The sequence below is a fragment of the Scardinius erythrophthalmus genome (genome assembly GCF_964197995.2).
Source record: "Scardinius erythrophthalmus genome assembly, chromosome: 10".
Lineage (NCBI taxonomy): Eukaryota > Metazoa > Chordata > Actinopteri > Cypriniformes > Leuciscidae > Scardinius > Scardinius erythrophthalmus.
The window spans coordinates 18,424,003-18,438,283 of record NC_138230.1 but is presented as its reverse complement, the minus strand read 5'-3'; the positions used below and the strand labels follow the sequence as shown (position 1 = coordinate 18,438,283).

The window sequence follows — 14,281 nt, the reverse complement described above, 5'->3', positions numbered from 1 at the left end:
GAACTAGTTTTTGAAATACCCCTAAAATTCTGTACTGAAGGTTGGGCCAGTGAATGGCGCATGCTCAGTGCGAGTAGGGAGTGTTGGAGGCAGCCAACAGTGCAGCGAAAGGCAAGACGGGTGAAAAGAGAAGCCCGTCTTCCTTTCGAAAACGAAAAACTACGTAAACGGAGCTTCGTTGTATGTCGTCGCTTCACACCCGGCCATGCCAACGACACAGCGATGTATTATTACTGCAATCGGAATAAAATGAGCGCTAGTGCAGCCGGGCCTGGAGTGGAGAGTTGCGGGGCCGGGTGTCCGCATAGCGCCAGCCGCTGCTGCGGGGGAGGAGGCTGCGGTGAGCCCGTAAGCGTTGACGGAAGCTCGGCCGCTGCGGCTACAGCCACCAGCGCTGCCCCAGTGCGGAGCTCAGACAGGGAGAGCAGCGTAGCAGAGGCCCAGGCGTTCCGCGAATGGGACGATGCCACCTCAGTTGTTACGGATCCGGCCCAGATAATGAACGAGGACGGATTTTTTACGAACGGCGCTGCTGATATCACACGGGAGGGAGACGAATGCGCGGAATCGGGGGAATACGGTGGAGGACGCGGGCGTTTTTGTAGACAAAGCGCTGGAGCGGGCGAGGATAACAGCATTAATATTGATCACGAAGGAGCTGGTTTGCGATGTTTCATGAGCGCTACCATACGGAGGGACGAGCGCAGACCGAGCGTGAGACTGCCGCCGGTGCGCACCGCGAGAGCCCGACGAGGACACACGGCGCACGCCGAGACCGAACGCGCGATGATGACGGCCGCTGCAAGGTGTGGTCACGGGAATTCCGACCCCGCGGTCATTAAGCGCCGGGGATGCAGTTTCACCCGAGTTTCCAAGAGGGTGTGTTTCTCGGGCACGTACTGCGGCAGCTCGGTCGGCGCGGCCCGCGTTGGTTCCAATGGTGAAGCTCACGTGAAGGGCTCCGCGAGCACTGCCGAGACTTTCAAGCGCACATCCTTACGTCGCATCCAGTGCGAGAACACTACCGGGGCACAAAAAATGACTTTTGCAGCGTGCCCGCCTGATGAAAATGCCCAGCTGCCCACATCCAGGACGGCGAAGGGGCGCGTCAGACTGTACAGGGTGCGATCCTTTCTTGCCAGCTCTGCCAACCATAACAACGGGGTCAGCGGAAACGGTGCCCCTCACAATAGCCTTCCACCGCAACCCTCCCCCCAATCCCCCGAGCCCGAGTATGACCTACGTGACTGCGTAAAAAAGCCCATGTGTGCCCTCTCTGTCTCTTCTTCTCAGGCTGTTAGTGGGCCTCCTAACGGGACAGAGCCAGAGCCACAGCCACAGAAGAGTGACGGTACAGGTGTGAGCATTGATGCTGAGGGGACTGAGGGCCCCAGCACAGAGCAGATAGAGGCAGTGAGGGGTGAAGCCGAACGCAGGCAGGCTGAGCTGGAGGGTCGTACCGAACACCTCTGGAGGCGTCTGCAGGCCGTGCAGGTGAAGCAGGTGGAGAGGCATGTCACACAGCAACTGTGTGGCCTATACAGGAGCAGGGGGTTGAGCTGCCCCAGGAGGCCCAGTGCCGTGTCCAGAAACTCGACTGAGTTGAGCAGGCTGGCACGGAGCTGCAGCGAGATCCTCCGGACTGCTGAGAGTGCTCTGGACTCGGACCACACGGCCAGCAGCTCTGGAGGTGACAGTGACAGTGAGGAAGAAGAGGGATTGGAGAGCGGGGGTCGTCGCTTTAGACCCCTGTCAATCAAATCAATGTAAGCCTTCCACATTAAAAAAGAAAAGAAAAACAAAAGCCCAGGGTGATGGAACAAAATAGCTAGGGTTAAAGGGATAGTACGTCCATCCAGAAATTAAAATGCTGTCATCATTTACTCACCCTCATGTGTATTTTAAACCTGTAACAGTTTGGTTCCCATTGACTTCCAGTGTATTTTTCAGTGGGTTTCAATAGGAACCAAAACCGTTTGGTTATCGACATTCCTCAAAGTATCCTTTTTTGTGCTCAGAAGGGAGGGGGTGGGGGGTTGGGGTAGACTGTCCCTGTAAAAATGACCCTTTTCTATCTATTTCAAACACTCTGCCTTCTTGTATACATGCATGCACACACCTACACGTATGTACAAAAAGCTTCAAGATGAGTCATTGCATGTTGCTGTTGCTTTTGAATCACCACTGTACTGTACAATATAAATGCTGTACTGGCAGTTGATTCATGGCCGCCACGTTAAAAGGCTACAAAGCACTTTCTCTCTGGGCTGTCGAGAATAAAATGGGTCAGAAGATGGTTCATCCTCAATTCAGCAAGAGCTTTTTTGCATTCCTGTAGCTCAAACAGTAGAGCATGCCGCTTGAAACGCCAAGGTCATGGCTTCGATCACATGAACTGATAAAATATAGACTACCTTAACTGTTAAATAAAGTTTGTTTACTGGCATTTATGGTTCAATGAAGAACCTTTACCATGGACCTTACCAATGCACAGAGTTCTTTTTAGATAAAAAAGGTTCTTCACAATAAGGACAAAAATAGTTAGTGCTGAATGCAGTGTAAGTCATTTTGGATAAAAGCATCTGGCAGATAAGTAAATGTAATATGTAAATGTTTTATACACATTACATCGTATATTATGCATATACTCCCATTTATTTTCTCCTCTTTCAGTGTCACTGGCAAAGAATGGCAGTGGGCGGAGAGGAGGGCGTGGCTTGGCAGCAGGTGGGTGTGGCTTCAGACTCAAGTATCAGAGCTGGAGTATCGGATCCGTGCGCTGACGGAGCTTTACACACATCTACGACAGGGAAAGGTATTCTGGGTATTCATGTGTGTTTTTGGGTGATTGTGTTTTGTTTGAATCACTCAAAAAAATAAGCTGTTGAACGAACTTAATTAAATTAAGGAAAACTTTCCCACAAAATTAAATTACATTTTTCCAACAAAATCTAATTACTTTGAAATGATTTGTTGTAATCTTGTTGTATGAACTTAAAATCATTAAGTCAAGATTATAAAAAAAAAAATCTTTAAGTTTTGCCATCCCTAATAGAGAAATTGTTTTCCTGGCTAGATAAAATCGCCAACATTATTGTTGACTCTACAGTTACTTCCAATGAAAGTGAAATACTTGTGTTCAATTAAATTAAACCCCTTTTTACATAGTAACAATAAATATTACTTATGTAGGTATAAGTGTGAGATTTTAATGCATATTGTATACTGAGTGCCCACAACACACAGTCACCACTCTTCTGCATAATGGTAACCACACAATTCAAAAACATTACAGAAAGTCCTCTAAGTTTCTAATATAACTGAACATTAAACACAAACATTAACATTAGCTAACAACATCTTACTGAAAACATAAAATAACACTTTAATCCCCAAATTTACCCTCCTAATGCAGTACCTTGCAAAGCATGCTGGGAACTACAGATCCACTGCCCAGCTAGTGGTCAGTGATTCATGTAGTTTTCACTCAAATGAATTAAGTAAACTTCAGTTTTAAATATATTAGGTTGATTGAACACAATTAAATTAAGTTGTAACAAAATGTTAAAAAAACGTGTTACATTAGCTTATTTTAATTAATTAAATAATTGTTTTTGGTGTTCATCTATACTTTTTGTTTCATCCAGGTGCGGTCCACTTACTCTGTGCCTGACACACCACTCAGAGCATCAAATTCCTCCCCCACATCACACAACAACTGCAGGTCAGTAGACCTTTTAACTTGCATAAAACACACACTGATAGATTTTTGGATTTGACATCTAATGTACCATTGTGCAACCCCCAAGGTTGTCCTCTGCTGGTGATTCTAACAGGAAGTGGCAGTCAGAAGACCCCACCTCCCCGCAAACAGTGCCCTGTCCACCATCTTCTGCTGCACGGGTTCGACCGTTACTCAGGCAACGGCGACACAGACTCATTCGCCTGGAAGATTGCGCAGCGCTGGGGTCAAAGGTGAAGACAGTCTCAGAGTTGCCCTTGCTACTAGCTTTCTGTTATGCAAAGTAACTCATATTATCGGCTGCTCTCTATTTTATATTATGCATTGAGGATAATAAAACCGAATTCTTGCATTTGTGTGTCCCTCTCAGGCGGTTTCGTTACAGTGTTGGTGTGAACCCCAAACTGTGTGTGTGTTATGTGGTGGTGCTCCTCCTCGCTCGCCATCAGACAAGGAGAAGGGTCTGTGGATGCGTCAGACTTTGCTCGACATGTCTGTTCACCCTGTCCTCTCAATGCCATCAGGTGGGATCCATATATATACATTTTTATATATATAAGTGCCATCTGAAATTTTCTTCTAGAATGATCATTTTTATCAAGCTCGTATATTTAAGTTCAGTAATTTCACTTAAATGGCAATGCAAATTACCTATATTATATATATATATATATATATTATCTCTTTATTATTATTATTTTATAAGCACAGAACTCAATTTGCATATCATTTATATAATTTATGCTATCTATATTTAGCTTGTACTTCAACAGTACAAACTGTACAAGATTTTATATGTCAGTTTGATGTCCTTGAAAGTTATCCTCAGATGTGGCTTTCACATTAGTGACCCTTAAAACAAATTAGAGTTTTATCATTTAATTTATATATAGATATGGTAACACTTACAATAAGGTTTCATTCGTTTAAATTAGTTAACTATTTTAGTTAACATGAACTGAGAATTAACTGTTCCTCTACAGCATTTATTAATCTTAGTTGATGTTAATTTCAACATTTACTAATACTTATTATTAAAATCAAATGTTGTATTTGTTAACATTAGTTAGCACTGTGAAGTAACATGAACAAACAATGAACAGCTGGATTTGTATTAACTAACATTAACAAAGATTAATAAATACTGTAACAAATATATTGCTCATTGTTAGTTAATGTTAATAAATAAGACCTTATTGTTAATATTATTTGCATTATTTTTCATTATTTTATATTATTTTATTTATTAAATAGACAAAAAAATTATCCAATCAAGTAGAATCTGCAAATAAGTGATGCTAGGAATTTTCTCACAACTAATTTTACTTTTCTGTAACATTATTCTGCCTTTTTGGAAATACTTTTACCAATCAAGGTGTATTTTAGTGGTTAAAAATAACTGACTTCATGAAAATTAATCACACATGTCTGGTGTGGTTCCATCAAGACAATAATTGAACATGTTCCAGTAGCGTTTGACAACCAAGAAGTGTCTTAATTTTGAACAGCATACCTATTATTTTATTCAAAAGCGGTGAATTTTGGTTTGTTTGATATTTTGTTGTCAAATGCAATGACATGAATATTTGTAAGTGTGGATTAAGTGTACTTATACTTTTTGGGGCCACTGTGGATGAAATGGCTTCATGCTTTGAATTTCCTCCATTGCAGATTCACCCCTCGCACTGCATTGTGGGATACGCCCGCTGGCCGGGCACCATTCTCATAATTCACTGCAGTGGACAGACATGTCATCAGCGTCCTCTTGGCTGGGGAGGCGGGGCCAGGGACGAGTTGGGAGAGTAAGGAGGCGACTAGTTTGTCCCCGTCCGCCTAATGCACTGCCACCTTTATTTAACACACCTGGTAGGTTAAATATATATTTACACTTATATCAATAAACACACACATACAATGTGTAGTACACTACTGGTAGTGGAATCATTAAGATTTATATATATATATATATATATATATATATATATTATTTGTAAAATATATATATATATATATATATATATTTTTTTTTTACAAATAATACATATAATTATATATATATATATATATATATATATATATATATATATATATATATGTGTGTGTGTATATGTATTATTTGTAAAAAAAAAAAATATATATATATATATATATATATATATAATTTTTTATTTTTTTTATTTTTTATTGGAAGACATTATTACTTAAATTCAGAAAGGATCCATTAAATTGATCAAAATTATTATTTATTTTATTACAAATTAATGCTGTTCTTTTAAACTTTGTTCATCAAAGAATTCTGAAAAAAGTTTTCACAAAAATGGAAAGAAATAGGACAAATGTTTTTAACATTAATTTGATTAGAATAAAAATTGTTTCTTGAGCAGCAAATTAGAATGATTTCTGAAGGATCATGTGACACTGAAGACTCAGCTTTGTCATCACAAGAATAAATTACATTTTAAAATATTTTCTGATAGAAATCAGTTGGTTTAAATTGTAACAATATTTCACAACATTAGTGCATTTCCTGTATTATTTGGTTTAATAAATGCAGCCTTGGTGAGGATAAGAGACTTCTTTAAAAAAAAATAATAATAATTCTTACTGTTTTCAAGTTTCAAGTTAACAAAATTGCTTTTTGTAGGTGGTTCCGGATGCAGAAGCCAGAGAGGTGTTATTATTCCAAACTATCTTCATCCACGAGCTCCAGATTTGCCAATCTTGCCGGCAACACCCCCAGCGACAGACACACCTGTTCAGGTAAATCAGGCTGAAAAAGGTCAATTGTCAATAGCTTACTATTCTCTTTGTTAGCTTCTTAAATCTCTCTTGTTCCTCAGCCTTTGCGAAGGAGGAGAGCGGAAAGCTCGTTTGACATCGACAACCTGGTAATGCCTTTGGGCCTGGCTGGACTAGGAGCACGAGTACAGAAATTGCAATACAAGGAAATTATCACCCCAAGGTACAGATAATGCAACCAGAACTCCAAAACCAGCACAGAGAATATGTACTTACTTGAAAATATTACAACAAGAATTAGCGATTACATCATTTAGCTTTGAGTTGTGGTCCTTCTGTCAGATAGCCATTGTGCAAAGTAGCTTTGGTTTCAAGTAATTTCCAATCAATTATTCAAACACTGTGCCTAGTATCCACCGTTTCCTTGTGTCCCATCTTTCATAAAGTAGTAAAGGTACATTCCAAACTAGATCCAGGAAGCTTAAAGAAAGAAAAACATACTAGCATACCTATATGGGTTTTCAGTGGCTGATACTAATAACATGAGAGGAGAGCAGGATAGTGTATTGATACCACTAATACATTTCTGAAAGTGGGAAAATGTGGCTGTTATTAGATTTGGTATGTGAGAGAATTGGGAACTGTTGTGTGTGTCTGTAAATTGCAGGGTTTGTTTAAAGTACTTGAATTTTACTTTTTGAAATTGAAGTCCTGGAAAAACCTTGAAAACCGCTATATTTAAGAAAAGGTACTTGAAAAGTGCTTGAATTATTGAAAGACAATATATGTAAAATTAGTGTTTAATTTTATTGCTAAAAGAATCTTTTCACACAAAATTAATGCTAATATAGAGCCAGTTTGCATGGCTATGAGCGTGATATTTATTGCTCATATAAATATCCATGTATATGATACAGCTTTCATTCTTCAGGTCAATCATATATTCATGGAAATAAATCAGTTTGAATGAGGAAAGCGATATCTTTGTCATAGTATCCTTTCAATGATTAAAGTTTCCACTGTCATTGCACTTTATTATTTGTACCATTTTGTTTTATTAGTTTATTTTTATTTATTTACATTTTTTTTTTAAGATAATAAAGATATTGTTTGATAAGTGAGATTTCAGTCCTTGAAAACCAAAAAAAGTAGTGCTTGAAGTCCTTGAAAGTCCTGGAATTGAATTTTACAGTATCTGTACGAACCCTGTAATTGGCCAAGCCAGCAGATTTTTATGGATGATGTTGATCATCTTAAAATGTTGGCTGATATATTAGTATAGCACCATTGTTAAGTATTTTGGTTTCTGATGAAAAATGTGTAACTATGTCTTGTGTTTAGCTGGAGAGAGCTGGACTCTCTCTCAGGGGTCTCTAAATACCAGGAGGGGCCACATGCCCTGTCGTTGAATTACAATAACATACAGCACCAGCCCAATGGGGAAGGACTGGACAATGAGGAGGAGGAAGAGGTGTGTATAAGTTTTTTGGAGGGATTTTCTTTACAGTCTTTCTCATGAAGACACTTGGTATTTTATCTCTTGGTTTTCTCGACCATTCAAAGTGATCACTCTATACTTGTTTACAATAGGTGGAGGATCTCTCTGAATCTCTGTTTCTGAGCCGCCATGCAGTGTGTGAGAGCCGAGAGAGGAGTCGCTGGGGGAGTTGGGCTCGCAGACGTCGCCGGGGCAGGTCGGAATCATTTGTGTGAAAGAAAAGCATTTGTGATGGAGAATGTTTAAACTGGTGTCTCTGTCAGAATAATGTTTTTTTAAACAGGGATCTTTTGTAATGAAATCTTTTAAAAATGCTGTTTATTTGGAAAAAGTACTTAGTGCTGGTTTGTCAATTAGTTCACTTTCACCAACATAAAGCCACAGGTCTCATGAGGATGATGCAAGTTCAAAAATAAATGCAAAAAAATGAAATTAACATAAAAACAAAAAATAAATCAATACTTTTATTCAGCAAGGATGTATTAAATTGATCAGAAATTTTACTAAATATTCATATTTCAAATGAATGCTGCACTTTCTATTAATCCTGAAAAAAATGCATCACGGTTTCTACGAACATATTAAGCAGCACGACTGTTTTCAACATTGATAATAATAAGAAATGTTTCTTGAGCAGCAAATTAGCTTAGAATGATTTCTGAAAGACCATGTGACACTGAAGACTGGAGTAATGATGCTGAAAATTCAGCTGTGCCATCACAGAAATAAATTATATTTGAAAATATATTAAAACGGAAAATTACTATTTTTAATATTTCACAATATTACTGTTTTTACTGTCTTTTGATCAAATAAGAGACTTTTCAAAACATCTTACTGACCCCAAACTTCTCAATGCTAGTGTATTAGAACTCTAAGTTAAGTTAAGTTAATAAAATATGTAAATTTGTGTAGTTAGCAAATAACTTACATATGAACCTTTTCAACATCAAGGATGTAGGTTAAAAGTGAAAAGAACTCTCTCAATTAATATGTGGCCATAAAACTAGTTTTAAAACAGTTTTAGAGTCAAGTCATCTTCATTTATATAGTGCTTTTCACAATGTAGATTGTTCCAATGCAGCTTTACAGTGATAATAGGAAATTAAAGTAACAGATTTTACAGCAGCTCTAGAATAAAGTTATTGTCCAGCTAAAGTTAGTTTTGATTGATTCACTTCTGTCACAACGATCATTAGTTATTAACTTACACTAGTTATTGTTATTAATAACTATTGTTATTACACTTAGTTATTGCTAACACGACACCGTTTTAAAAGAAAAGTTCTCTCTACGTTAACTTTAAAAACGCGAACCTGTGAGAAGGCTGATGCAGCGTGCACATGCGTATTACGAGTTCAGTCTATAGGCATGCGTGTTTGAATATATATGTGCGCAGGCGTGTAGTCCTTCCCTACAAACCAACCCTCAGCAAACTACTGTCTTGTTTTAGATTAAGTATATCATGTGAAACTGCAGGACGCTGCGGTCACTGCTCGAGATTTCACTCTCTGCTTGACTTCCTCCCTCAGATCTTCTTCCTCCTTCCATGGGGATGGGAAGAGCTCCAGGGGATATGAGCAGACACCTGGCTCTCCAGACTCCAGGCAGAGTCATTTTGCAGAAGGAGACGTCTCGCCACGCAGCCCCTTCTGTACTGGAGCGGAGGATCCCTTCAGCCAGGCTGAGGAAGAACAGCAGGTGTGTGTGTGTGTATGGAAGAGGACTTGATGTTCTAATAAACTTCATTATTGCTGTAACCATGGCAATTATTTAGCTGGAAGAACATTCTTTAGTTAAAAAAAATGTCTGCTGTTTTCTCCACGTATCATAAAATCCTCAAGTCTGCTTTTGGGGGCTGTTTGTGATTCTTGAAAGATGTACACTCACCTTAATGATTATTAGGAACACCTGTTCAATTTCTCATTAATGCAATTATCTAATCAACCAATCACATGGCAGTTGATTCAATGCATTTAGGGGTGTGGTCCTGGTCAAGACAATTTCCTGAACTCCAAACTGAATGTCAGAATGGGAAAGAAAGGTGATTTAAGCAATTTTGAGCGTGGCATGGTTGTTGCTGCCAGACGGGCCGGTCTGAGTATTTCACAATCTGCTCAGTTACTGGGATTTTCACGCACAACCATTTCTAGGGTTTACAAAGAATGGTGTGAAAAGGGAAAAACATCCAGTATGCGGCAGTCCTGTGGGCGAAAATACCTTGTTGATGCTAGAGGTCAGAGGAGAATGGGCCGACTGATTCAAGCTGATAGAAGAGCAACTTTGACTGAAATAACCACTCGTTACAACCGAGGTATGCAGCAAAGCATTTGTGAAGCCACAACACACACAACCTTGAGGCGGATGGGCTACAACAGCAGAAGACCCCACCGGGTACCACTCATCTCCACTACAAATAGGAAAAAGAGGCTACAATTTGCATGAGCTCACCAAAATTGGACAGTTGAAGACTGGAAAAATGTTGCCTGGTCTGATGAGTCTCGATTTCTGTTGAGACATTCAGATGGTAGAGTCAGAATTTGGCGTAAACAGAGTGAGAACATGGATCCATCATGCCTTGTTACCACTGTGCAGGCTGGTGGTGGTGGTGTAATGGTGTGGGGGATGTTTTCTTGGCACACTTTTGGCCCCTTAGTGCCAATTGGGCATCGTTTAAATGCCACAGCCTACCTGAGCATTGTTTCTGACCATGTCCATCCCTTTATGACCACCATGTACCCATCCTCTGATGGCTACTTCCAGCAGGATAATGCACCATGTCACAAAGCTTGAATCATTTCAAATTGGTTTCTTGAACATGACAATGAGTTCACTGTACTAAAATGGCCCCCACAGTCACCAGATCTCAACCCAATAGAGCATCTTTGGGATGTGGTGGAACGGGAGCTTCGTGCCCTGGATGTGCATCCCACAAATCTCCATCAACTGCAAGATGCTATCCTATCAATATGGGCCAACATTTCTAAAGAATGCTTTCAGCACCTTGTTGAATCAATGCCATGTAGAATTAAGGCAGTTATGAAGGCGAAAGGGGGTCAAACACAGTATTAGTATGGTGTTCCTAATAATCCTTTTGGTGAGTGTAAATGTTTAATATTCTTTACATTGTACTAGAATATGAATGCATATAATAAACCCAGGGTTTTTGAGTTGAAAACCTCAATGAATCATCATCCTCTCTTGCGTTTGCAGGCTGTGCTGCCATGGGAACGCCGGTCGTTCCCCTTGCAGGAGTCGGAACTTCAGTGGCTGCAGGAGGAGGAAGAGGCGGAGCCTGACGAGGACCCGTGCACCGCCAGCGGCCGCAGCCAAAGCACGGACTCAGGCATCTCTGTGGGCAGCCTGGAGCTCTCCCCGAGGACCCCTCAGCCACCTCAGCAGCACTCAGGCACCGAGCGAACCACTCTTCACATGCTGTCCTGCAAACCAGCCACCCCGACGACAGTCTCTACAGCTCAGGATTCTCCCACACTTCCTCTTTCCTTATACTCGTCCTCTCCGTTATCATAGCGCATTATTTGTCCAGCCGTTTTTTCCTGCTCTAATATGAAAACGAAACCACGACCCTGTCCTCCCCGTTTATCTAACCATGAGCACCGTGTGTCCTTACATCCTGTGCCCTTACCCTGAATCCTCTGGAGCCTTACATGAAACCACAGAGCCTATTATTTATAATCTTCCCTCAAACCCTCACTCATTTGCCCAATAACAGCCCAGTTTCCCTATTGAGCATCTCTCAATAGGGAATCATTCTTCCTCATGCATCATTTCAAGTCTTCTTCACCAGCCTGCCCCCGGTTACAGATGCTGTTTGAACTGACTGCTGTTATCCCCAAAAAGAACAGATGGTGTCTGTTTCTCTGTTGTTTATTCATTTTTTGGACCTGTCTAAAGCTTTTTCTCCTGCTAACTATGTCAGTCTGTCATTTTGCGTTTTAGTTCAATCAGTACATTTCGAGCTCTAACCATTTTTTCCGATCAAGAGGTGATGACAAAGTAGGGCGAACCCCATTTGAAAGCTCTTAGTGATTGATCTCCTTATAAAGGCACTACATGTTACACTCGTTGTGATCATTTTCTGTGACTTAGTTACTTTATTCATGTGTTGTACAGTATTGTATGTATCCCATGGAGATGTATGCATACTGCCGATGAATCATAGCATTTAAAATCTGTTACATGCTCTCTAGACGTTACCTTTGTCTTTCCTCCTCCTTTGTGAGCTCAACACAAGAAGTATGCTTTTGATTTCCAAATGACGTGTGTGTGTGTGTGTGTGTGTGTGTGTGTTACGTTAAAGAAAGAGTGATCAGAGAGTGTGTGTGTGTGTGTGTGTGTGTGTGTGTGTGTGTGTGTGTGTGTGTGTGTGTGTGTGTGTGTGTGTGTGTGTGTGTGTGTGTGTGTGTGTGTGTGTGTGTGTGTGTGTGTGTGTGTGTGTGTGTGTGTGTGTGTGTGTGTGTGTGTGTGTGTGTGTGTGTGTGTGTGTGTGTGTGTGTGTGTGTGTGTGTGTGTGTGTGTGTGTGTGTGTGTGTGTGTGTGTGTGTGTGTGTGTGTGTGTGTGTGTGTGTGTGTGTGTGTGTGTGTGTGTGTGTGTGTGTGTGTGTGTGTGTGTGTGTGTGTGTGTGTGTGTGTGTGTGTGTGTGTGTGTGTGTGTGTGTGTGTGTGTGTGATTTAGACAGGTCTATTGCTGCATTAGGGGGTAGTGTTGGTGAATAAAAACATCATTTTGTAGGAGAATACAACAAAACACAAGAAAATTAAAGTAATTGGAAGTTCTATTCAAAACGGACATGATGTTCTCAATGCAGACGTAATAAAAGGAATAAACACATAAATGAGAACTACTTTAGCTTGATGCGTATTTACTTCCTGCCACACAAGAAAAAAGCATGCTTTGTTAAATCATGGCATAGTCTTATGAGATAAAGCCAAATTATGAGAAAATTGTGTAATTGACTTTTTGTCATAATTGAAATGCAGTCATAATTATGGTTAAATTTCGAGTTGTCAGCTTTGACCGTCTCAATTATAATTTAGTATGTTGAAATTTCTACTTTTTCTGAAATAATTTCCAGTTTTTAGATTATAATTAATACTTAGTATCTCATAATTTTGCCTTTTTTCATAATTATGACTTTTTATCTTATGATATATCAAAGCATGTTATTTTCTGCTTAACTTGTCCTAAAGATGTATTACAGTATTAGTAATAGTAAAAAAAAAATGATATATCATCGTTTATGGTGCCAACAACCACTGATCTGCAATGACTGGATTCATTGCATTCTAAAAAGTGTTTGTGGGTCCATATTTCTATTCCCTACCGACAGAGGGCTCCACAAGCTCAAAGAGGACCCGCTGTGCAGCCTAAAGCTAATCAAAGGATGTGATTTTAGTCATTTATGTGCAAATTTGTTGTCCATCGGATACTTTTAGATGCTCTCTTTTTGTGTGACACAAAATACAACATTTTAAATAGTATTCACACAATTTTTTTTTTTTTTGCCATATAACAAAAGTGAATGATAAATGGAAGGGGAAAAAAATCTCAGTTTGTTTGTAATGGGAATGAACTAATGATGTTTTCTAGCTAGTCTCATGACCAAACGTCATGATGTCCACATACTTACTTTTCAAAGTGAAAAATGACTTAAATTTCAGTCTCACATCCCACAATGGCTTCGGAAATTTTGGAATGTGGTTCAAGTTGAACGGACCTCTTTTGCAATCTGATTTGACACTTCATAAAAGCCAATACCGATCCACAGCATGGAAATTTTCCCTTTGCATTCTGCGGATGAAAGTCATTTCTATGGGTTTTATTTCATTTTTTTTACCCTTTAGTGCTATGAAAGCTTTCAATGTCTGTGTCAATTACTGATATCAATTTGGCCTTTTGGCTGGAACTCTAAGAGAGTAGGGGTTTCCTCTTTGGTGTCGTTCACCTTAATTTAGACAGAGAGTGTAATAGCCTATATAACACAGAACGAGAAAATCATTTCTAAAAACTAAAACCTTGTTTTTGAACATATCCACAGAAAGACGCCTAAGGGAAACCAATGACAGTGTCCTTGCAGTGAGGACACTTTTGACACCACAATAAAGTCACCACAATCATGCTCCAAAAACCAATGGGCACAGCTACTGTTTTGGAAGTCCAAAGACCCTCACTGGAAAATTGCTTAAAACAATCAGAAAGTAGCATAAAACGACAGAGAATGGAGCATTTATTCTTGAAAACTGTCCTGACGTGCACAAATCATGAAGAGAAAGAAAGCTCT

General features: G+C 39.8%; 1 protein-coding gene across 1 annotated transcript; it reads left to right on the top strand.

The window, feature by feature from the left end:
* Positions 1–60: 60 nt before the first annotated feature.
* LOC308697852 (uncharacterized protein) lies at positions 61–12,843 on the top strand (the record flags this gene model as incomplete). The annotated part of the gene is made up of 12 exons (XM_081377462.1): positions 61–1,766; positions 2,674–2,815; positions 3,648–3,724; positions 3,810–3,975; positions 4,113–4,266; positions 5,414–5,608; positions 6,387–6,502; positions 6,583–6,704; positions 7,823–7,952; positions 8,072–8,175; positions 9,512–9,680; positions 11,193–12,843. 12 exons carry the CDS (start codon positions 61–63, stop codon positions 11,508–11,510), a joined length of 3,399 nt encoding a protein of 1,132 aa, XP_081233588.1. The 3' UTR covers positions 11,511–12,843.
* Positions 12,844–14,281: the final 1,438 nt, after the last annotated feature.